This window comes from Diabrotica undecimpunctata, chromosome 6 (genome assembly GCF_040954645.1).
Source record: "Diabrotica undecimpunctata isolate CICGRU chromosome 6, icDiaUnde3, whole genome shotgun sequence".
Classification (NCBI taxonomy): Eukaryota; Metazoa; Arthropoda; class Insecta; order Coleoptera; family Chrysomelidae; genus Diabrotica; species Diabrotica undecimpunctata.
This window is the reverse complement of record NC_092808.1, coordinates 83,529,522-83,553,243: the sequence shown is the minus strand read 5'-3', so window position 1 is coordinate 83,553,243 and position 23,722 is coordinate 83,529,522. Positions and strand designations below refer to the sequence as shown.

Sequence of the window (23,722 nt, the reverse complement as noted above, 5' to 3'; positions counted from 1 at the left end):
AAGGCATCAAAAGTCTTAAATGCCCAGACGCCCAAGTACCAAATAAAGGGGAACCGTGTCAGAGTCGGATTTCTTCTTCTTGTAGTGCCTATTCGTTTCGGATGTTGGCAACCATCATAGCAATCTGTATTTTGTAAACTGCTGCTATAGAAAGAATTGTGGTTGTTGTGTTGAACCACGTACGTAGATTTTTCAGCCAGGAAATCCTTCGCCTTTCTGGTCCTCGTTTTTCTCTTACTTCTCCTTAAAGAATTAATTGCAGCCGCCAATATATTTCGCTGTTTCTTATGATGTGACCGACGTATTCAATTTTGGCTGTATTTGTTGTGGTTAACAACTCTTTTCCTTTTTGCATTCTTAATAAAACGTCCTGGTTAGTAACGTGGTAAGGATATCTTCAAGATTCTATGATAAAACCACATTTCGAAAGCCTCTGTTTTTTACAGGTAGCGTCGTTCAGAGTCCACGACTCAACTCCGTACAACAGTATAGGAAAGATATAACATCGTAGTAACCTGATTTTTATGGGTACTTATAAATCGTGGCATTTGAATAGCTTAGCCATTTTTTAAAATGCAGATCGTGCTTTCTCTATCCTAGATTTTATTTCTAGGGAATGGTCCCAATTTTTGTTGACGTTCGTACCAAGGTAGGTGTACGTTTTTACTCTTTCTATTGGTTGACCATTCACACTGATTTTTTCAATTTGATGTTCCTTGTTAGAGATCATCATACATTTAGTTTTTTTAATGTTCAGTGAAAGTCCATGTCTCTGAGTACCTTGTGTAATTCTATACATTAACTCCTAGAGGCTTTATAACTATCAAATATAGCTATATATAGCGAATACGAACGTGTCATCCGCGTATCTAATGTTATCGGTACAATCCTCGTTAATTCGAATTCCGACTTCAACATGTTCAACTGCTTCTTGAAAGATTTCCTAAGAGTATATGTTAAGCAACAAGGATGATAATGTACATCCCTGTCGACCCCACATTTGATTTTGATATTATCGGATTCTCCTGACTCTGTACGGATAGACGATGTGTGATTCCAGTAAAGATAGCGAATAACTCTTAGATCACAGGAGTTTATTCCAATATTTGTTAATATCTCCATTAGCTTGTCGTGTTTTACTGTATTAAATACTTTCTAGTAATCAATGGAGCATGCATAAATATTGAAATTCACATCTCTACAACGTTGAATTAGAACTTGTATGCTAAAGAGAGCTTCTCTCGTACCCACTGCGTTTCGAAAACCAAACTGTGTATGGCTCATTTTTTCTTCGCATAGTCCATAATATCCTTTTATGTATGATTTTGAGACATAACTTTAAAATGTGGCTCAGTAAACTGATGATCCGGAAATCATTGCAGGATATGTATTTTGTTTTCTTTGGTAGAGCAATAAATGTTGACTTCAGCTATGATCTTGGTACTACTCCGTTTAAATATATGTCATTGAATATTTTTGTTAATTGTTGAGTATTATCAGTCTTAAATAGCTTTATGAGTTCAGCATACGGATTGTCAGGTCCAGGATCTTTGCCATCCTTCAGTTGTGATATTGCTTTTTCCACTTCATCTGATGTCATTGGTAATTGGTCATTACATATGTAGGACAGAGGTTGTTCGGACCTATTATCATTATGATCAGATAATCGATCAGAGTAGGACTAATTAACCGATACTTAAAGTTTAAAGATAGTATCTACCATAACTTTTTTTAGCGACAGGCACTCTAGCTACACATACTGCTATATCATAATCACGATAATTTGGTTGTCAAAATAAAATCATCCTGGACTCATTACCGTTTTATTTACTTTAAAATCAGAATTTTATAAATGGAAAAATAATCATTAAAAATATTGTATATATATATATATATACATATATATATGTATATATATATATATATATATATATATATATATATATAAAATATAGATATATATCTATATATACATATTTATATATATATATATATATATATATATATATATATATACATATCTTACTGGACTTACTTTAAAATCAAAATTGGACATACCATTGATTTAAAATAAAGTTTAGAACGTTATTACAAAAACGTCACATACGGATCATTAGTAACCCTTTTCACAAGCTCAACTCATATCATTTAAGGCTTAAAAACCCTCCAAAACATAATTTGATTAAATGATAAAAAGCATCTGGTCAACTCAAAAAAGTTTAAAAATTTTATTAAGGTTTGGATTTTTCCGTGCGGCGTCTGTGAACAAACTTCTGCTTATTTACGTCTAGATAGAAAAGGGCCAAAAGAATTTCCCTAAAATGGCGGAAAATCCATTACGGTATACACATCGTGCCAATGGACCATACTAAAAAGGAGAAGCGTATAAACGAAAGCTTTTTGCTGCTGTCTGCTTTTCCTGCCTTTTAATACTCAATTCGATAAAAAAGGAATTATATTGTGGCTTACTGAACGCCTACATTTATATTTAGGCAAAATTATTTACAGTTGTTGTGGCATTTAAAAATAGGAGCCAGGAAATATACATGCTGTTTTGAAGAAAAATGTTTTTAGAAGTGATTTAAAAAATATATGTTTTCTCTAAAGAATGACAACTTATGAGACTGTGAATTATTTTCTTACTTTGAGACTAGTGAAAAAATAATATATTTTTTGATTCCCTCTTTATACATAGTTGTCTTTAAGATAAATGTGTATACAATGTGTATATCTCATACTTCTCTTTAATTTTGCAGCAACTTCAAGTTTAGTTGTAAATGTTACATTTAAGTTCAATATTCGTTCAACAATATCATGTCAGCTCACAGCGGCTTTTTTGATCACCTTGTCTTGTTTTTCTTCTTCTTTTGTAATAATTGACAAATTACCTGTTTAATTTAATGCACATGCCTCATCCGTGATAAAATCATAACTCCTCTCTTTAAATGAACTATCATCTTTCTTATTATCATTCTTAAACATTTCTCAATTCAAAAGTGTTTCTGATAACCTAGTGAGGTTAAATTAAATTTAGTCTTCTGTTCGTTTTCTTAAAAACTTCTGATAGCTCGACTACTTTACATGACAGATAGTAACAAATCTCTAATATTTTACAGATTAATTATTGTTACTTAAAAATTGTATATTAAAAATGTTTCAATTGTGCCACAATAACAATACGTTATAACGTACAGTAACAGCAATCTCTCAAAACAGAAAGAATAAATTGGTATTTTGTTTGTTTGTCAACCTTGTTGGGGATATCAGAATTTTGTCTTCTGATATGTTAACCATTTTGCTGTAACAAATTTAAAGTTACACGCTCAATATTTTCTCCATCCGCTGCGATCATTGTTAAAAAAACCATTTCTTTTGACAATATTTCAAACATTAGACACAAATAACAGTTACAACTACAGATTTAACTATAACTATTACTTGAAACATAAATCATAAAGTTATTTATAATATCCTAAATATTTAGTATGGACAGGTGATAGCGAAAACGCTACTAGCAATTTTGCGATATCTTAGACAGCGTAAAGTTGCATATCACAAAAGTATTAAAACATTACCTACTGAGAGAGTAAAGGCTTGTCATGATCTAAATTGCAAAAATTCGTAACCATGTCACGGTCTCAAGAACAAGATGGGAAATGAGGAATGCGAAATTTAAGCCCACATACAAATTTTGCTCGCGAATTACAAAAAAATATCAATGATCAGTTTAGTTGAAGTGATAGGTGTAATAATAAACTGACATATACATAAAAATTAGTTCATTCGGGTACAGCGGTTTCTATAGAAAGCGAACAGATCGGACCAATAGCGACCAGCGATTTTAAATACAATTGGAAATATACTTTATAAAATATGCGATTTACAACAAGAAGAAGCATTGCGAAAATTTAATGAAAGGTATGCTGCGTTCTAAACGCTAAACTAATTAGGTATATCGCCGCGATTCCGATACCGTAACATCACCTAGTCCCGCTGTAAATATCCAAATTAATATGAACTTCAAATCACACATTAAAAGAAGAACCAGAACCCTATGGAAACAAGACTGGGATAATAACTGCTTGGCTGTACATTAAATTTAATATTTAATCAATAATCCCCCTACCTTTTTCCCTTCCGGTTTGTCCAGACAAGATCTTATCATGACAAGAAGAATTCTGATCGGACATACAAAATTAACACTTAGTTAGAATACCTGATGCGATTTAGCAATCGTCCTTCTTAACAAAGTTGTCAATAAAACTGACAGTCAATCATATGCTCACCGAATGCCATTACTATTTAGCCAAAAGATTATTTTAGCGCCTCAAAAACTAATAAACGAGTTATTAGTTTCACGCAGGTAGCTTAAGGTCAAACTAAACTAAATGTCATTTGTAGTACCGATACAAATCTTTTGATGTCGCTATACTCTGTCTATAGTCTACACTCCGCAGTTTAGGTTTAGAACCAAACTAAAAATTATAATTGTCAATCGCCAATTGTCAGTAATTGATTAGCGTCTATATAATCAGATTTCAGATGGATATTATTCGTCTAAATTGTTTGATTTTGTAGAACACCGGGGGATTTTATCTTCTCCTCCTGACGTGTTGCTCACTGCCTGTTGGGGCAGTACCTTCGATCTGGTTCTAATTATATCTATTAATTAATTAAAATGTGTTACCTTACATTTGGCGATCACACTTCCCGTATTACACTTTAAAAAACATCTTACTACTTGAGAAACTTTATTTTGCGTTAATTGAACATTGTGTGTTGAGAAGAGAATACGTGATAATCTCGCAATTATGTGCAAAGAGTATGCAACATCTATCGTGCATTCTCGGGTACAACTCGACTTAAAACTAAAAGTAGTATTTTTTAAAAAAAGGGTGTTCGTCATTTGGATCATAATTTTAGGTTGCGCTACGCAACATAGTCCCCCTCTTGATGTGAACGCATCAAAAAAAAAATATTTATGTACAATTTGAAGAAAGGTATAACTAATCTAAAAAAACTATTAAAATTCTTGAAGGTGAGTCATAGGAAGAGGACACAGTTTAGCAATAGAGCGAACGTATAACCCTTCAGGAGTTCTGACCTTAACAACTCTTACCTTGTTGTCCTTTCCCGGATATGTCTCAACTACCCGTGCTATAGGCCATTTGAGAGGAGGCGAGTTTTCGTCCTTAAGCAAGACGAGATCATCAGGCTTTATGCCTACCTGAGGAGTGAACCATTTAGGTCTATTTTGAAGCCTATTAAGATAATCGCGAGTCCAAACCTTCCACATATGCTGCTGAATTCTTGTGCATTTATTCCACAAAGACAATTTATTTTCTTGAATATCAGAGAGATCTAATTCAGGATAAGACATTAAGTTAGATCCAATAAGGAAGTGTCCGGGAGTAAGAAAGGAAAAATCGGACGGGTCGTCTGAGAGCGCACAGATAGGGCGTGAATTGAGCACTGCTTCAATCTGCGAAAGTACAGTGGATAGTTCTTCGAAAGTAAAATTGGAGTTACCCATTATTCTTACGAGATGATATTTGAAGCTCTTTATGGCAGCTTCCCAAATACCACCGTGGTGTGGTGAGCGTGGACGGATAAACTTCCATTGAATTTGACATGAAGTAGCGAAAGAGCGAATAGATTCAGAGGTATCACCTTTGAGAAGCAACTCATAAAGTTCTTTCAATTGATTTTTCGCACCTAGAAAGTTGGTGCCATTATCGCTGAAAATGATACTCGGATTACCCCTTCGGGCGATAAATCTTTTCAGAGTCAATAAGAACGCTTCAGTAGAAAGACTGGAAATTAATTCCACATGCACGGCGCGAGTAGCTAAACATACAAACACTGCCATATAGGCCTTAGTAAGGGGAGCTCTTTTGAGTTTAGAGGTCTTGATTGGAAATGGACCACCAAAATCAACTCCAACGTTTATAAATGGACGTGCAATTTGAACTCTTTCCCTCGGGAGATTAGCCATGATTTGGGAAGCGACTTGTGCGTTAAAACGGTAACAAGTGAGACAATTTTGTATTATACGTTTGATTTGTCGAAGACCATCAAGAGGCCAGAATTTCAATCTAACATTGGACAGTGTATTTTGAGGGCCAGAATGTAGAAGTCTTCGATGTTCTCGGGTAAGTAATAAATTGGCAATATGTGATTTTGAGGGCAACAGTAGAGGGAATTTCTGATCATAAGAAACATCTGAAAAGAGAAGACGACCGCCTACTCGTATCATTTGAGACGAATCTAGAAAGGGATTCAATTTACGAATAGACTTATCGTTAAGCAGACGATTATCCATTGAAAATTGGATTTCCGAACTGAAGAAATGAGACTGGGTCAATTTGATAACCATTAACTCAGAACTAGAGAGTTCATTTGGAGTGAGAGGACCTGTACGTCTATGAGACTTAGCTCTTACATTGTGAATAAAACGAATGCAGTATGCAAAAGCTCTCTGAAGTCGAGTGAAACATGAAAATTTGCAGAGGGCATCATACACTTGTGAATCTGGTTTTCTGATCAGATGAGTAACCCTTTTGAGTTCAGGCAGTTCATCAACATTAATACTCGAAGAACCATTATATACAAAGAGGTTGAAATCAAAGTGTGGATCTGACAAAAATTGAGGACCATTAAACCAAAGATCACAATCAAGCAACTGCAAGGGTGTAGCACCACGAGATAATATATCCGCAGGGTTGTCTTTCGATCGTACATGTCTCCATGTATGGTTGGAGGTGAGTTCTTGAATTTGAGTTACTCTATTGGCTACAAAGGTAGACCAACGAGAAGGGTGTGAATTAATCCATGCGAGGACGACTTCGGAATCTGTCCATAAATTGACAGAATTTATCTGAGATTGGGATAAAATCAAGACAGAAAGAACCTTCGTAACAAGATTAGAGAGTAATAATACTCCTAGAAGTTCTAATCGAGGAAGAGTCACAACTTTTACAGGACTAACACGACTCTTTGAGGAGATTAGATTGCAAGAGATAAAGCCATTTTCATGTGATGTTCTTAAATAAACGCAAGCACCATACGCGCTAAGACTTGCATCCGAAAACCCATGTATTTGAGTACTTGTTACATTGCTAGAATTTTGCAGCAACCTAGGAATCTTGAGATTGGAGAGGTGAGGAAGTGTTTGTAAAAATAGATTAGTTGTGTAAGCAAATTTGGACTGAGGTGGTCATCCCAATTCGACCTTTCTAACCAAATCTTTCTCATAATTAATTTAGCAGATACCACTACAGGGTTAATCAATCCGATAGGGTCATAAATGGAAGCAATTAAAGAAAGAACTTCTCTTTTTGTATAGGTATCCTTAACGGTAACCTTTGGCACAAGAACTGAAAAATGATCGGAGTGAGAATTCCAACATAGGCCGAGAATTTTGTTCGTGTTATTTTCAGGATTGATTACATAACTAGCTTCATTAGAGATATGAGAAATACCTGCGAGAAATTCAGGTGAGTTTGCACACCATTTATGAAGCGAGAAACAAGCGAGGTTCAAACATTCGGTTAATTGACGATGAATTTCGAAGAGTGTTTCAAAATCGTTACAGCCATACAGCACATCATCGATATAACAGCAATTTAAAAGAGCATCACTAGCCAAGGGAAATTTGTCGGAATGTTTTTGAGCTAATTCCTTAAGACATCTAGTGCTGAGAAAACCGGAGTTATTTAATCCATAAGTGACAGTTTCAAGTTGAAGACATTTCAAATCCTCTTGAGGTGAATAACGCCATAAGATGTTCAACAGAAATACCTGTTCGGGATTTACTCGAATTTGTCTGTACATATGACGTAGATCTGCTACAATACAGTATTTAAATAATCTAAAATTTATCAAAATATCGAATAATTCGCGTTGTACCGTATAACCAGGAAGCATTATGTCATTAAGACTTAGATTTGAGGTAGTTTTCATACTGCCATCAAAGACAACACGCAACTTATTTGTTACGCTATCCTTTAAAACGCAATGGTGAGAAATAAAGTATTTTAAATCAGAGTGAATATTTCGAGTGGAGAGAGGCACATATCTGCAATGTCCAAGTGCAATATATTCATGAATAAATTGTTTATACTGTGCGTATAATTGATCTGACTTGATCAGTTTCTGTTCGAGGTTTAGGAATCGCTTCTTTGCGAGGAAAAACGATTCGCCCAATTTTTTATATTCGTTGGGAGATTTGAAAGGGAGATCTACTTGGAATCTACCAGATGATAATATTTTAAGTGACGATTTAAAAATATCTTCGGCTTGTTGCTCCGAAGGAGTTAGGATTTTTGAAGTACAAGTAGAAGACGAGATTTCTTCTATTTCCCAAAACGACCGTACGAGTGAATCGGTATTTTGAGTTTGAACGAACAAGGATACTTCATTTCGAGGTTGAGTATTTTCTTGAATGTTAAGTATAGAATATGAGTCAATTGACCCAGATGATTGAGGTACATTTCCACCTACAAGATAACCGAGATGAGTATTTGTTAAGGTAGGAAGATTAGGGCCTAATTTTATTAACCCGTAAGTAAGTAAGTCGAAATAAACATCTGCTCCAAGCAGCATTTGAACTTCGGCAGGAGTACAAAATTCTGGATCAGCTAGGTGAATGTTTGGTGGAATTTTGAGAGCATTAAAATCCAATGTAATTTGAGGGTGCTTACAAGTGATGGTTGGGAGAATCGCACAAGAGAGTGTAAAATGTTTTGTGGGATTAACATTTGAGAAAATATTTAAATCCACCATTGTATTCGACGTCGAACAGATTTCGGATATTCCAGAAATTTGAAGACTTTTTGTGTAAGGAATACATTTCAAGCGACTTGCTAATTCTTCAGTGATAAACGAAAGCTGACTAGCTGAGTCTGTAAGGCAGCGAACCTTAACGGGATTATTATGAGAATCATAAATTGTAACACATGCTGTTTGGAGTAGAACCTCCTTTTTGCCTGAGAGTGTAGAGAGAGATGATGCTCGGTAGACATCATTAGACTGAGATTGATTTGCTATTCGTGGGATTGCAGGTGAACTTGAAGTTTCGCTTTGAGTATTGGGATCACGAGATACATTAGAGTGAGTACGAGAATTTGGAGTATCATGTATATTGTGAGACTGGCGAGTATTTTGAGAATTATGATTTTCTTGTGAGTCTTGAGAGTGACGAGTGTTTTGGAAATGAGTGTTTCTAGTGGGTAGACTACGAGAATCTTGATTTGTTCTGAAACGAGAACTATTTGAGTTATGAGTAGAAGCGTTAGAGAAGTGGAGCAATGTGTGATGTCTCCTGTTACATTTAGCGCAATTTGACGCAAAGGTACATGAGCTTGCTGAATGACCACTAGCCAAGCAGTTGAGACACGCTTTCTTTGCCTTGACCGTTTGAAAACGCTTGAGATACTCGCGATAAGTTTCATTTAATACATTTTTGCGTGCAATATATTGACCGCAATCTAAAACTACATTTTGGTTTTTTGAGACAAATGTTTGAATTCTAGTAATACAAGCTTTAGTATGCCCTCTCAATTTTATAATTTTTGCAACATCAGTCATTTTGAACGTGAGAAAAAATAATACAAATTTTAAATACAACAAGAGATACTTAGTATCATGAACTAAATAATATTACCATAAAAATCTACTTATAATCACTGCGAATCTAAAATCTAAAAATAAAATGACATGCGACGATGCAAAAAACAATTCGTAAAAGTTACAATAAATGATCAAACCGCACATTAAGTCCAACCGCGACCTCACATAAACTCCTTATCCCTTGCAAGTGTCGATGTCGATATACCGGCCTCCCGGCGCTAATAGAACAACCTTGGATCCTGGAACCGTCAAAACTCCAATGTGTGTATATGAGAGAATAAAAACTATGTCTTTTCTTTGCGAAGAAATGAGGAAGCGAGTGATGTTTTTTACGAATAGTGTGAGAAAATCTTGAGTACTGCGTGAAAACGCCTTTGCAGAAACGAGAGATGATCGCCCTCGTGCTATAATTAATGAAAATTCAGCTTCCAGCTTTACATAAACGGGAACAGTTGCTGTATCCGGCTCGTTAGGAACATGTAGAACACCGGGGGATTTTATCTTCTCCTCCAGACGTGTTGCTCACTGCCTGTTGGGGCAGTACCTTCGATCTGGTTCTAATTATATCTATTAATTAATTAAAATGTGTTACCTTACATTTGGCGATCACACTTCCCGTATTACACTTTAAAAACATCTTACTACTTGAGAAACTTTATTTTGCGTTAATTGAACATTGTGTGTTGAAAAATGAGCGAATTAATTTTAATTAATCAAATGTGACAGTGACACATTGACTGATGTTTTTTTTCTAATAAAATTGAGAAGAGAATACGTGATAATCTCGCAATTATGTGCAAAGAGTATATGCAACATCTATCGTGCATTCTCGGGTACAACTCGACTTAAAACTAAAAGTAGTATTTTTTAAAAAAAGGTGTTCGTCATTTGGATCATAATTTTAGGTTGCGCTACGCAACAGTCTGGGTATCTTCACATGTAAGAGTTGTAGGAAATGAGGCTGCAGATGTAGCCGCAAAAGAAGCTTCTACTTTGGATATACCTATATCAAATATCCAGTTGCATAATGATATTAAAAAAAATGTTTAAAAAGCGTATATATGACAAATGGCTAGCTAATTCGAACGCAACTCCGAGTCGCTGACTCGATATACAATAAGTTATACCTTCCTTAGAGCTACCATCTATGCCCAAAAGACACAAGGTTATTCTAAGAAGAATAAGACTTGGACACACTCGTCTTACACATGGCTTTCTAATGGCATCTACCGATCCACCTTCATGCGGCCATTGCAGCAGTCTCTTAACAGTCAGACATTTTCTTATAGAATGTCCGCATCTTTTTGCTAAAAAACAACAACACCAGTTGGGAGATAATATTAAAGAAATGTTAAGTGAAACTCAGAAATTTGTAAACCTGTTGAAACATTTAAAAGACATTCAAGTGCTTAGTAAACTCTAAAGTTTAATAATTATGTGTAACGGTTATATTTGTAAAAAATAAGTACTGTATATTGTCAAATGTATAATTGTATATTCTTTATATTGTATTATACTGTCATCGTGTCAATGACGTCGTAGTCGAGACAAGTTAATTAAAATAAAAAAAAATTTAACTTCAGAAATCGTTCTGATTATTAAAGTTGTAAGTTTTCAAATTTAAAACAACAAAAATATCAACAATTGTTAAACAACGTTATAAATTGTTTATTTTTAAGGTGCTTAAATATTACATTTATAATTTCTTTTATTCTATTAAATATTTGCATATAAGAGAACATGGTAGTCAAATGTTAAGCAACAGTCCTTAATAATGCCTATAATATGTCTATAAGAAATTCATAATTTACAGTCTATACAAATGGATAATTTTAGAATATCACAAAGTGACAAAGGCAAAAATAAATATAAATCTGTTATCTAAACAGAAGACACAAGGTTATTCTAAGAAGAATAAGACTTGGACACACTCGTCTTACACATGGCTTTCTAATGGCATCTACCGATCCACCTTCATGCGGCCATTGCAGAAGTCTCTTAACAGTCAGACATTTTCTTATAGAATGTCCGCATCTTTCTGCTAAAAAACAACAACACCAGTTGGGAGATAATATTAAAGAAATGTTAAGTGAAACTCAGAAATTTGTTAACCTGTTGAAATATTTAAAAGACATTCAAGTGCTTAGTAAATTCTAAAGTTTAATAATTATGTGTAACGGTTAAATTTGTAAAAAATAAGTACTGTATATTGTCAAATGTATAATTGTATATTCTTTATATTGTATTATACTGTCATCGTGTCAATGACATCGTAGTCGAGACAAGTTAATTAAAATAAAAAAAAATTTAACTTCAGAAATCGTTCTGATTATTAAAGTTGTAAGTTTTCAAATTTAAAACAACAAAAATATCAACAATTGTTAAACAACGTTATAAATATTGTTTATTTTTAAGGTGCTTAAATATTACATTTATAATTTCTTTTTATTCTATTAAATATTTGCATATAAGAGAACATGGTAGTCAAATGTTAAGCAACAGTCCTTAATAATGCCTATAATATGTCTATAAGAAATTCATAATTTACACTCTATACAAATGGATAATTTTAGAATATCACAAAGTGACAAAGGCAAAAATAAATATTTTTGAATCTCAATTTTGAAAATAGTTTTTTAACTTATTATGATAAAAATTAAAATTTGCTTAGCTCTACTTCTTTATATGTACTTGTTTATATGTCGTGAATACGCAACAAATATTATTTTATTTATTACTTGATCTATTTATTACAAATGTTATAACTTAAAGATAACTGTTTAAAAAAGAAGCACTACAAATAGGTATATATATATGATTATATATATATATATATATATATATATATATATATATATATATATATATATATATATATATATATATATATATAATGTCGGTTTACAACGTTCTTCGACGTCTTTCGATTTCCAATCTCCATCTCATTCTATCGTTCCATAGATCGTCCTCCAGTTCTCTTTCTCTGATTTCTTTATCAACTCCTTCTCTCCAACTTCTTCTAGGCCTTCCTGGTCTTCGTTGCCATTCAAGAATTTGTCTTGGTATTCTATTCTCCGGCATTCTCCTTACGTGTCCGTACCATCTGAGTTGTGTCGTTTTGATGTCATCAACAATATTATGTGTAACCCCCATGATTTCTCGGACTCTCTCGTTTGTTATTCTGTCGCGTCTGGAGATTCCCGCCGAGCGGCGCCAGAAGTCCATTTCTGTTGCTCTAAGCATTTTCTCTGTTCTGTCTTTTAGGGGCCACACTTCGCATCCATATGTTGTGATACTTTTTATTATGGTGTTGTATATTCTTCTTTTATTGTTTTTAGAGATGTTTTTATCCCACAGTACGCTGTTTAGTAAGGCTATGCCTTTCCTTCCCTGTGTATTTCGTTCCTTAATGGCTGCATCTAATTTTCCGTCTTGAGTGATCTTTACTCCTAGGTATTTGTAGTTATCACATAGTTTGATTTCTTGATTTTCCTCTACGAGAAGGTTATGTTGATCTCCTCCGATACTCATGTACTCAGTTTTTTCCATATTCACTTCCAAACCCCACTCTGTAAACTCTTCTAATAGTTTTCGCATCATGTAACTAAGGTCTTCAGAGTCCTGTGCGATGATGACCTGGTCATCCGCAAAGCACAGAGTGTAAAAAGTTAAGTCTATTAGTGGTATGCCCATATTCGTACATTTTTTCTTCCATTTGTTGAGTGCTGCTTCGAGGTATATTTTGACTAATGTTGGGGATATACAGCATCCTTGTCTTAGTCCTTTAGTCACTTTGAATCCCGGTGTTATCAGATTTCCTGTTTTAATTCTTGTTGTTTGTTGGTAGTACAATGTTTTTACTGCTTCAATCAATTCTATATTTATATTTGTTTTCCCCAGTGCCTCCCATAATTTATCAAGCGGGATACTATCATATGCTTTCCTAAGGTCTACGAACGTCAGATGGACTTCTTGGCCACGAGCAACTTTCTTTTCAATTATCTGAGTAACAGAGAAGACATGGTCTATTGTAGATCGATCTGCACGAAAACCAGCCTGTTCTTCGGCTTCCATATCTTGGTATTCTTCTTCTATTCGATTTTTTATTATTTTCCCATATATTCTGCTGATACTACTAGTAACTGCAATTCCTCTATAGTATATATATATATATATATATATATATATATATATATATATATATATATATATATATATATATATATATATATTAGTCAACATACACAAATAGAAACAATAACTTTTGTCAATAATTAGCTGATAACTCAAAACTATGAAAGTGAGCCAATCGTGCCAGTATAAACTACAACCGATGTGTAAGAATTACAACTTGAAAATATCATTAAAAAAAAAAGAATGGATGGAGTCATGAATTACGATATTGACAGGTTTCATTATATTCGCAGTACAATTGACGGATCATTATAGAATAAAATAAGAAACGATGCAAGGATGAAATTTTAGGCCATACCAGGAATATTTGTGTAAATAAGATAAACAATGAGGCAAAGAGTTTAATCTTGTGTTACGTCTAAGGGAGGTCGTTTTGAACGTTTATTATAACCTGCTCGCCTATTTTAGAAATTTTATGTATTTATTTCTGTTATCGTTCTGGTTTAGTGCTAATGTAATAGATAGTTCTTGATAATGTATTAAAATAATGAAAAATACGAGTTAAGATGTTTTATTTTTTTTGCATAAAAACGGCACCTTATAATAATATAAAAAATAGGCAAGAGAGATATTTTTTATTAAACATTAAAACAGAAATTTAAAAATGATTTTTAATTTAAAATATCTCAGTGGCGTACTATTTTATTTTCTATAAAAAAATTTAGACCACCTGTATGTGCACCAATGATGAAAATAAAATTCCTAATTGTATTTCAAAAAATACGCAATAACTAGCTCTTAAAACCACCAAATTTTATTTGCATATATCAACCAGTTTTCGACCCATAAATATACCATCAGTTTGTAAGAAAAATTTCAACACCCCATATTTTGGAAATTAAGCATTTGCGGGTATACATTTATATAGCAAACTGACCAATAACTGACTAATAACCAATTTTTAAGATTATTCAGATATATAGATATATTAAGTAGTAATCTTCAAATATCATTTAAATTTATGTTGTGACCTTATTGAGTATTTAGTTAAAGTAAAACTTTAATGACCATTATGTAATAGACACCCATTTGACTTATTTTTCCAATCAAAGCAACATATTGTTAAAATAAATGGGGTCAAATAAAAAATAGTACAAAACAAAAGATAAAATAAGTATTGGACTCCACTACTTGAAAAGCGAATTTTAATACCAGAACAGGCCAACAAATGCCTGAAATTAAGAGTAACTTTTACTAATATTTGTGACCTCTACTCTTGCAAAAATAACCAATCTCTACTTTTGGACAATCTGACCTTAATACGCCACTGGATTCCTTGTAAAAAGACACATCCAGCTATGCATAAATTTCCTAAAGTAACTACCAAACACCCATTGTAATTAAATGAAGAAAATTGGTTGTTGTTTCAAAACGACCATTCTTCAAGGTCGTGTAGGTTTCAAAACAACCAATATCCCTCTGCAACAATCAGAGTGCTAGATTGTATTACATGGTCGATGATTTCTAAGATGGCGGTCATAATAGTGTCAAAGCTAAGAAAAGGAACATTATTCTCTGAAGTTTTTGCAATTTAATAATAAATAGAGACAACACTAGAAGTATTAACGCCTACAAAGTGTAGAAAAAGAGTCGCACAGCCAGAGAAATGGGCAAGAAATGTGAGAAAGTGGCCAAGGTTAGTATATTTTTAGATCTATATAGAAGAATAAAGGTCATCTGTCGTAAATGCAACATGCTTGGCAGCTTTGTTAAAATGCAGGGAACATGTACAATTTTCATTGTTTTTATATTCAAAAAATGATTTACATATAATTACTAGATATCTAAAATAGAATGTGAATTTATTTTATTTGTACGTATGGGGAAACAAAGGCACCTAAAATGCCAACATGAAAGCACGACGTGAGACCCTACCACTGTACAAAACTTAATATTGCGGATGTGATGGCATTTTATTAAGTTTTTCATAAAAATGAAGAGCAAGTTAAACAAAACGCCTTTATACTGCAATTCCTAGAGTTAAACCCTGTTCGGAGACGTCACCCAAAAACTGGAGTCAATCTTAATAAGACGAATACATGCAAGTGTTTCATAAAAGGTCCAAATGACAAGTTACCCATTTGCAAAAGGCTTTCACTAATACCTTGAGGATCACAAGGGGCCGACTCCAAACTATAGTGAATAATTTTAGAGGGGAAAGTAATATTTCATATGAGAAAAGGGGAGGAGACAAACGAACGCATTTATATAAACAGAAACTTAGGAGCGTGGTCGAATTTATTAAAAGTATAAAATGCGTGGAGTCTCATTACTGTAGAGGTCGAAGTGAGCGCAAGTGGATGCATCAGGTGATCTGAGTATTAATAAACTTTAAAAAATTTACAATGCTCAAGCCAAAACAGAAACACAGGTAAAAAAAGGATATTTTCGAATGATTTTTAATAGAAAATTCAACATTTTTCATTTAAAGCGCCACAGAGTGACATGGGTTCGACATGTCTTAGACTCACTGAAAAAATCTTAAAGTTAACGACACCATCGGTGAAGCAATCTCTCATGGCCGCTAAAAGAATTCAACACCTTCTGCCTAAAGTACCGAATTAAGTAACGTACTGCAGGAGACAGCTATATGTACATAACTTGACAACCGTAGTGGGATATTCTAAAGCCCCATTAACGAAGGAAAATTGTTTTAGCTATGTATGGTCAGAGAATGAGTATAGCAAGGGTACTAATCAAGTGGCTTCGACAATGTATCACAGGCTGTCTAAAACTGATTTAAAATATATTAGTGTCGTAAGACTAATGTGTGACGGATGTGGAGGCCAGAACAAGAACCAAATAATTTTATCCCTGGCAAGTCGCTGGCTGACACAAGCTCCAAAAAAACATAAAAAAATTGAAATAGTGTATCCCGTTCGAGGGCATTCATTCTTGCCGTCGGACAGGGTGTTTTGGGACGATCGAGAAAAAACTTAAAAAAATGCAAGTTATTCCGACACCTGAGGACTATTTTAAAATAATATCTGAAAGTACAACTTTGCAGCAACCCAATATGGATTTCAAGTTCTACGACTGGAAAACCGAAGCATTGTCTACATTCAAATCACTGCAGAGTTGACACTTTCAGATATCGAAAATAAAAAGTATTTGTTTTGCAAGATAAAGAAAACAAAATAACGTCGTATTGGTTAAAGGGAACTAAAGCTACAACTCAAGAATCGGTTTGTTTAGAAGTATTTTAAAAAAAGGAAGATCGATCATTAACATCAATTCAAATGAAATTTGTCGGGAACTTGGCCAACATTAGCTAGGAGAAAGTGAAGGACGTAAGGAAGCTACTGGAAAGTCACTACGGCGAAGATTGGTAAAATGATCCGAAACTGGCTTATTTCAAAAACGTCCTACGTCCTACGAAAATGTTCCAAGCGTCCCTGAAGAAGACGACGTTTATTGCGAACTACTCGATAATGACAACGACGAAGAAGTCTTAAGCGTATAAAATTTTGGTATTAATAATTATTTTAATGTATTAAGTACTGTTATTAAAAATTCGTGTTTTTACTACAAAATAACCAATCTCCTTGTCTGTTCATTTCAAAATAGCCAATATTCACTTGTTAGTTGCAAAGTTGCAATCTCCAAATATTTTTCTTTAATTATAAGAGTATTTTATTAACAACTAAGAAACTAGCAACGAAAAACTAATTTTGAGCAATCAAAGTTTAATGGATAACGAATTTTGTGGCTCCAGGTTTTACAAATATATTCACGGTAAAAAATTATCATTTACAGCAATTTTGCCAGGGTGAAGATTAATTGTTTTGCAAATAGAGGTCTCATTTGTACTTATATTTTGTAGTAAATCCAATAATACTCACTAATAAATGTATTATCTACCGTTAAGTAAAGTATATTATTTTGAAAAATTATTTAAATTTTAGAATTTTGTATGCACAGCAAATTAATATTTTTACCACTTGTTTCAAAAAGAAAAAGAGTATTCCAACTAAAATGTTATCTGCGGTTTAAGGGTAACCAAACAGTCGGTAATTTTCTGAGTTAAGAGTAGAACTTGAAAATCGACATGTTCGACGATGAATAGAAAACAGCAATAAAACCTCTCGTAAAACAAATGGATTCGGTATGTGTTCTATTTTCTCTACGCTTAAGTACCCCATTTATTTCTGGAAACTAAACTGTGTTATTACTGGCTTAACTTTGTTGCTTCTATTTGCATATAACTTCATAAACGACTATTTAAGCAACTTTTTAAATTGTATTCACATAGCTTTCTAGTAGCTTATATAAATTAATAGTACAATAATGAATGGAATTATTATTCCAGGGTGATTTTTGTACAGATTTATTTTATTTGCTGGAATTCCGAGTGAACTGTACTGTAATCATATACATATATGTACGGATTATTGATAAAAAAAGTGAGTTACGTAATAAGCAAATAAAATATACCTTTATAAATTGCAATATTCTGTTTAAACATACACTAGAAGATCGATAAATATACATAGCATTATTAGAAATATTTCTGAAAGTTATGTGATTTTGAAATATGAAAATTTGCTCTTTAGCATAACTGTGATTGTAACAGCCTACTTTTATTTCCCTTAATTATACCGTTATATTCCTAATTATATCATTGTATCACTATATTTTCTTCATCTTTTTTTGAAGATAAGATGTTCAACACAAGAGTTACGTAATTTTTTGCTTAACATAAAATTCGATTTCTAAATAGGTTGTTCATTTACATATCGTATGCTATTTTTTAAATATTACAGTTTTAGGATGCCGTTTATTATAGTTAATTAGTAACTAGTTTAGATTAGTAATGCTAGTTAATTAGGTCCCTTAAGCTAGCGGGGACACATGAGCGGAATCCAATTTAACCTACGTAATATTTTTTCACCAATTTTTCACTAATTTATTACCACCCTAATAATTTTTCACCACCAAACCAACCTTAAGGGGAGCGATTCTGCTGGCTTAAGGTTCAAGCTAGCAGAATTCAAAAAAAAAAACTTTTTGTTGATGGCATATTTTTTCACCAATTTTTCACTAATTTATTACCACCCTAATAATTTTTCACCACCAAACCCCCCTTAATGGGAGCGATTCTGCTGGCTTAAGGTTCAAGCTAGCAGAATTCAAAAAAAAAACTTTTTGTTGATGGCATATTTTTTCACCAATTTTTCACTAATTTATTACCACCCTAATAATTTTTCACCACCAAACCACCCTTAATGGGAGCGATTCTGCTGGCTTAAGGGTTACCATCAAACCACCCTTAATGAGAGCGATTCTGCTGGCTTAAGGTTTAAGCTAGCAGAACTAAAAAAAATATTTATGATCTACCACAGTGTTCTGCTAGGTTTTTACGAATTTATTACAACTTTAGTAATTTTTCACCCCTTACTACCCCTTTAACAAAAATTAAATAAATTTGTTTTTTCAAAAATACTTGAATACATTTACACGGTGTGTGTGTGCGAGTGTGTGTGTGTGTGTGTGTGTGAAAAACACTTCTGTTGTAATAATTGGTATATTTAATTAAAAATTACTACTTACCTATTACTTATTAATTACTTACTAAAAGTACTACAAATTTCACTGGACTGATAAGTCCGAAAACGTTTTGAACTTAATCCTTTAGGATTTTTAAAATTTAATTAAATATACCAATCACAACAGTGTTTTACTTCAATGTTCGAGTTTTTTAACTATATGATATACAGCCAACTAACGAGAATGACCCCTTTTTAAGTTGTAAAATTTTGTTAAAAAATAGGTGGTGTACAAAACAACAATATTGCAATGTTTAGCATATAAAAAAGTTGGTGAAGTTGGTGTTTGTGTAAATTCTAGCATTTAAAGATGTAAACTACTTTCCTTATTTGAATTTCTAGTATTTATGGAAATTATCTTCCACACTGACACATACGGATTTCAAGATTGGAGGGTTATTGGAAAACAGATCCACTATTCAGCTTAAAATCTTTTTTGCAGAACATCGGAAGAGATCTTTTTCTTATAATTTTAAGGTGCTTAATCTTCATCCATAATCCAATGGGACCGAATGTTATTCCTGAAGATCGGTTTTATAGAATAAGAACAGTTATAGACTTTTTAATAATAAAATGACTGCTCTGCGTTATCCAGTAAAATAATTATCGCTAGATGAATCGATGGTACCGTGGAAAGTTAGACTTAGTTTTAAACAATATACTAAACAAAAGACATAAAAGACGATATCAAGGTTAGAATTAATTCGTAAATTAATTTATAAAAAAGCAAAGAAAGACGGAATATCGCACGCGAACATTTACCTATAAATAATTGCTAATAAATCGGACAAACGCGAAACGAAAACGAAAAGATGCAGAGTATGTCCTATCCTAAAAATAAGAAAAAACCCAATTTATGAGTGTGTGGATTGTGCCGAGAAACCAGATCTCTCCGTGGGCGATTCTTTCAAACATTTTCATAAACAAAATAAATAAGTTAATATTTTTTTGTAATAACCTTTAATTTTTACCTATATTCAACTGACAATGAATGAAAAATCGACAAAGAATTAAAATACGAATATCTTTAAATTTTTAAAATGCTGCTAATATAAATTTATTTTACTACGCAAATAATCTATATCAGCTGTTCTGGCCAACCGGTAATTTCGGTCTCATTTGAATATACCTACTTAAAATGTTTTGCAATATAAATTCTTTATGTTATACACCTAATCTTAAAATTATGTTTTGACCAATCGTTAATACTCTTCTTATTTAAATATTATTAAAATATTAAATACCTAAATTATTTTTCAAATTTTCATCTACCTAATGAATGCAAATCTTTTAACAATAGGGTGCAATAGGTGCGCATGATCCCGACGACCCTCCTTTACAATCAGATAAATAATGTAATAGACGTAATAAAATTATTTCAATTTGAATATTTCTTACCTGGTAATTTATTCCGTGAAATATAAAAATTCCATTGTATTTACTAAAACTCAACTTGATTTCAGTTATTTTATATTCATAAAAAGGACTAACGATTCGATTTCGCTTAGCCATATAATACGACTCGAATCAGAGTCAATTTTTTAAAACGGGTAAAATTTATAGTCTTTGGAATAAAGTGTTTTCATATTTTTAATATTTAAACATTGAAAAAATAAATATTAGTTAGTATAGAATAACATTTGAAAATGTTTTTCAATTAGGGTAGTTGAGAAAAACATGACTAGGCTGGTAAAAATATAGTAAAATTCTAGCAGAGCACTCTTGTGTTTTCAAAAAGATTTTTTATTCACCTAGCGTCAATGTGTATCTTGTTGAATGTTTCCCATTATCTGAAGCTTAGGGGGTCAAAAATTATAAGGGTGGATCAAATTTAGTAAAAACCAAGCAAGTAATTTATATTTTCAGTAACAAGTAGAATACAGTAAAATTATAAAAATAGATTTTTTATCACCTTAAATTTTAAGGTAGTAGAATTATTGACTCCTCATAGAGAGTAGTTGAAGGGTGAAAAATTACTAGGATGGTAATGTATTAGTACAAATCTAGCATAATACTGTAGTATCTCATATTTCCGAAAAGATTTGCTTTGCATTCAACCAGCGTAAATGTGTAGATGGTGGAATTGGTGAAGTTCGTTAACATTTAGTAAAAACTAACCAGAGAGTTTCTTATTTTACTTATAATTAGTATTTAGTAAAATTATAAAACAAAACTTTTTCAGCTTTAATTTAAACATAGCAGAACTATTGACTTCCACTAAGGGTTAGTCGAGGGATAAAAAATTACTAAGTTGGTAATAAATTCGTAAAAACAGCAAAATACTGTGGTATATCATAAATAATTTTTTTTAATTACGCTGGCTCGAATATTAAGCTAGCAGGAATGTTTCCAAATAAGATTGGTTTAGAGATGGAAACTTATCAGGGTAAAAATACTTTTTTATGTCAGTTATAAGTAGAGGATAGTGAAGTTGTAAAAAAAGATTTTTTTCACGTTAAATTTTAACCTAACAGAATTATTGACTTATCACAAGGGGTAGTTTAGGTGTGAAAAATTACTAGGGTGGTAATAAATTAGTAAAAACTTACCAGAATACTGTGGTATATTATAAATATGTTTTTTAATTCTGCTGGCTTGAACCGCAAGCCAGCAGAATGGCTCCCCTTAAGGGTGGTTTAATGGTGAAACAATATTGGGGTGGTAATAAATTAGTGAAAAATGGGTGAAAAATATGCCATCAACAAAAAATTTTTTTTTGAATTCTGCCATCTTGAACCTTAAGCCAGAAGAACCGCTCCCATTAAGGGTGGTTTGGTGGTGAAAAATTATTAGGGTGGTAATAAATTAGTGAAAAATGGGTAAAACTATATGTCATCAACAAAAAGTTTTTTTTTGAATTCTGCTAGCTTGAACCTTAAGCCAGCAGAATCGCTCCCATTAAGGGGGGTTTGGTGGTGAAAAATTATTAGGGTGGTAATAAATTAGTGAAAAATTGGTGAAAAAATATGCCATCAACAAAAAGTTTTTTTTTTTAATTCTGCTAGCTTAAACCTTAAGCCAGCAGAATCGCTCCCATTAAGGGTGGTTTGGTGGTGAAAAATTATTAGGGTGGTAATAAATTAGTGAAAAATGGGTGAAAAAATATGTCATCAACAAAAAGTTTTTTTTTTGAATTCTGCTAGCTTGAACCTTAAGCCAGCAGAATCGCTCCCATTAAGGGGGGTTTGGTGGTGAAAAATTATTAAGGTGGTAATAAATTAGTGAAAAATTGGTGAAAAAATATGCCATCAACAAAAAGTTTTTTTTTTGAATTCTGCTAGCTTGAACCTTAAGCCAGCAGAATCGCTCCCCTTAAGGTTGGTTTGGTGGTGAAAAATTATTAGGGTGGTAATAAATTAGTGAAAAATTGGTGAAAAAATATGCCATTAACAAAAAGATTTTTTATTTTATTATTCTGCTAGCTTGAACCTTAAGCCAGCAGAATCGCTCCCATTAAGGGTGGTTTGGTGGTGAAAAATTATTAGGGTGGTAATAAATTAGTGAAAAATGGGTGAAAAAATATGCCATCAACAAAAAGTTTCTTTTTTGAATTCTGCTAGCTTGAATCTTAAGCCAGCAGAATCGCTCCCCTTAAGGTTGGTTTGGTGGTGAAAAATTATTAGGGTGGTAATAAATTAGTGAAAAATGGGTGAAAAAATATTACGTAGGTTAAATTGGATTCCGCTCATGTGTCCCCGCTAGCTTAAGGGTCCTTAGTTAATTATAGTGGCCGCTGAGCACGCCATTTGCAGTGTCGTGAATCGTATACAATGTTCTCTAGTAGATTTCTTGGGGCGGGCAACGAAAACACCACACCCTCTTTTATTTTCAGCGGTATCGCTGTAATCTTTAGCATTTGATATTTGTTCTGACTCGTTGCTATGAAGTACCCCATAACTATTATCTATTTGTCATCAATTTTGACTTCGGTGTCGATTATGGACTGTGTTTGTACTGTCGTCAATATTGTACTGCTTTGAATTTCTATCGCCTTTGCAATTTGTCCTGGCTCATTATATCTATAAAATGCTCGTGGTTGTATTATAAATTTAATATTCCTTGTATATTGGTATGTACTGCTGTATAAATTTCAATACTTGTTAAGCGATCGTTTGTATTCTAAGTGTAATGTATTCTTTCCCTAATGTCTTTATTTTCTCCGTTACGGCGTTAAGCCCTTCAGATATTTCTTGCATCCCTGTTGTGTCCTCTGTGAGTTCGTAGAGGACACAACAGGGAAATCGTTCTTGAAATCTTTTAAGGTGTATCTTTATCCTCATTTACGTATAGTTAATCGATGATATTGTTTCTAACATAATCTTTGTCTGATGTTGTGCTCATTTTATTAGTTA

At 32.9% G+C, this 23,722-nt stretch overlaps 1 protein-coding gene across 1 annotated transcript; it reads right to left on the bottom strand.

Annotated features, from left to right (window-relative positions):
• Positions 1 to 1,429: 1,429 nt before the first annotated feature.
• LOC140444511 (uncharacterized) lies at positions 1,430 to 9,588 on the bottom strand. The gene is made up of 3 exons (XM_072536270.1): positions 7,482 to 9,588; positions 5,120 to 6,852; positions 1,430 to 1,681 (listed from the first exon to the last, which is right to left on the bottom strand). Exons 1-3 carry the CDS (start codon positions 9,586 to 9,588, stop codon positions 1,430 to 1,432), a joined length of 4,092 nt encoding a protein of 1,363 aa, XP_072392371.1.
• Between the last annotated feature and the right edge of the window lie 14,134 nt (positions 9,589 to 23,722).

Excerpts from the sequence above, each read along its gene's own strand:
- LOC140444511 (XM_072536270.1), bottom strand. The coding sequence starts at position 9,588 with ATGACTGATGTTGCAAAAATTATAAAATTGAGAGGGCATACTAAAGCT. Across the intron at positions 6,853-7,481 it reads CTCACCTGAATTTCTCGCAG|ATTCCGAAGTCGTCCTCGCA; the intron begins GTATTTCTCATA and ends ATTTATGGACAG. Across the intron at positions 1,682-5,119 it reads ATCCGGGAAAGGACAACAAG|TCCTACTCTGATCGATTATC; the intron begins GTAAGAGTTGTT and ends TCGGTTAATTAG.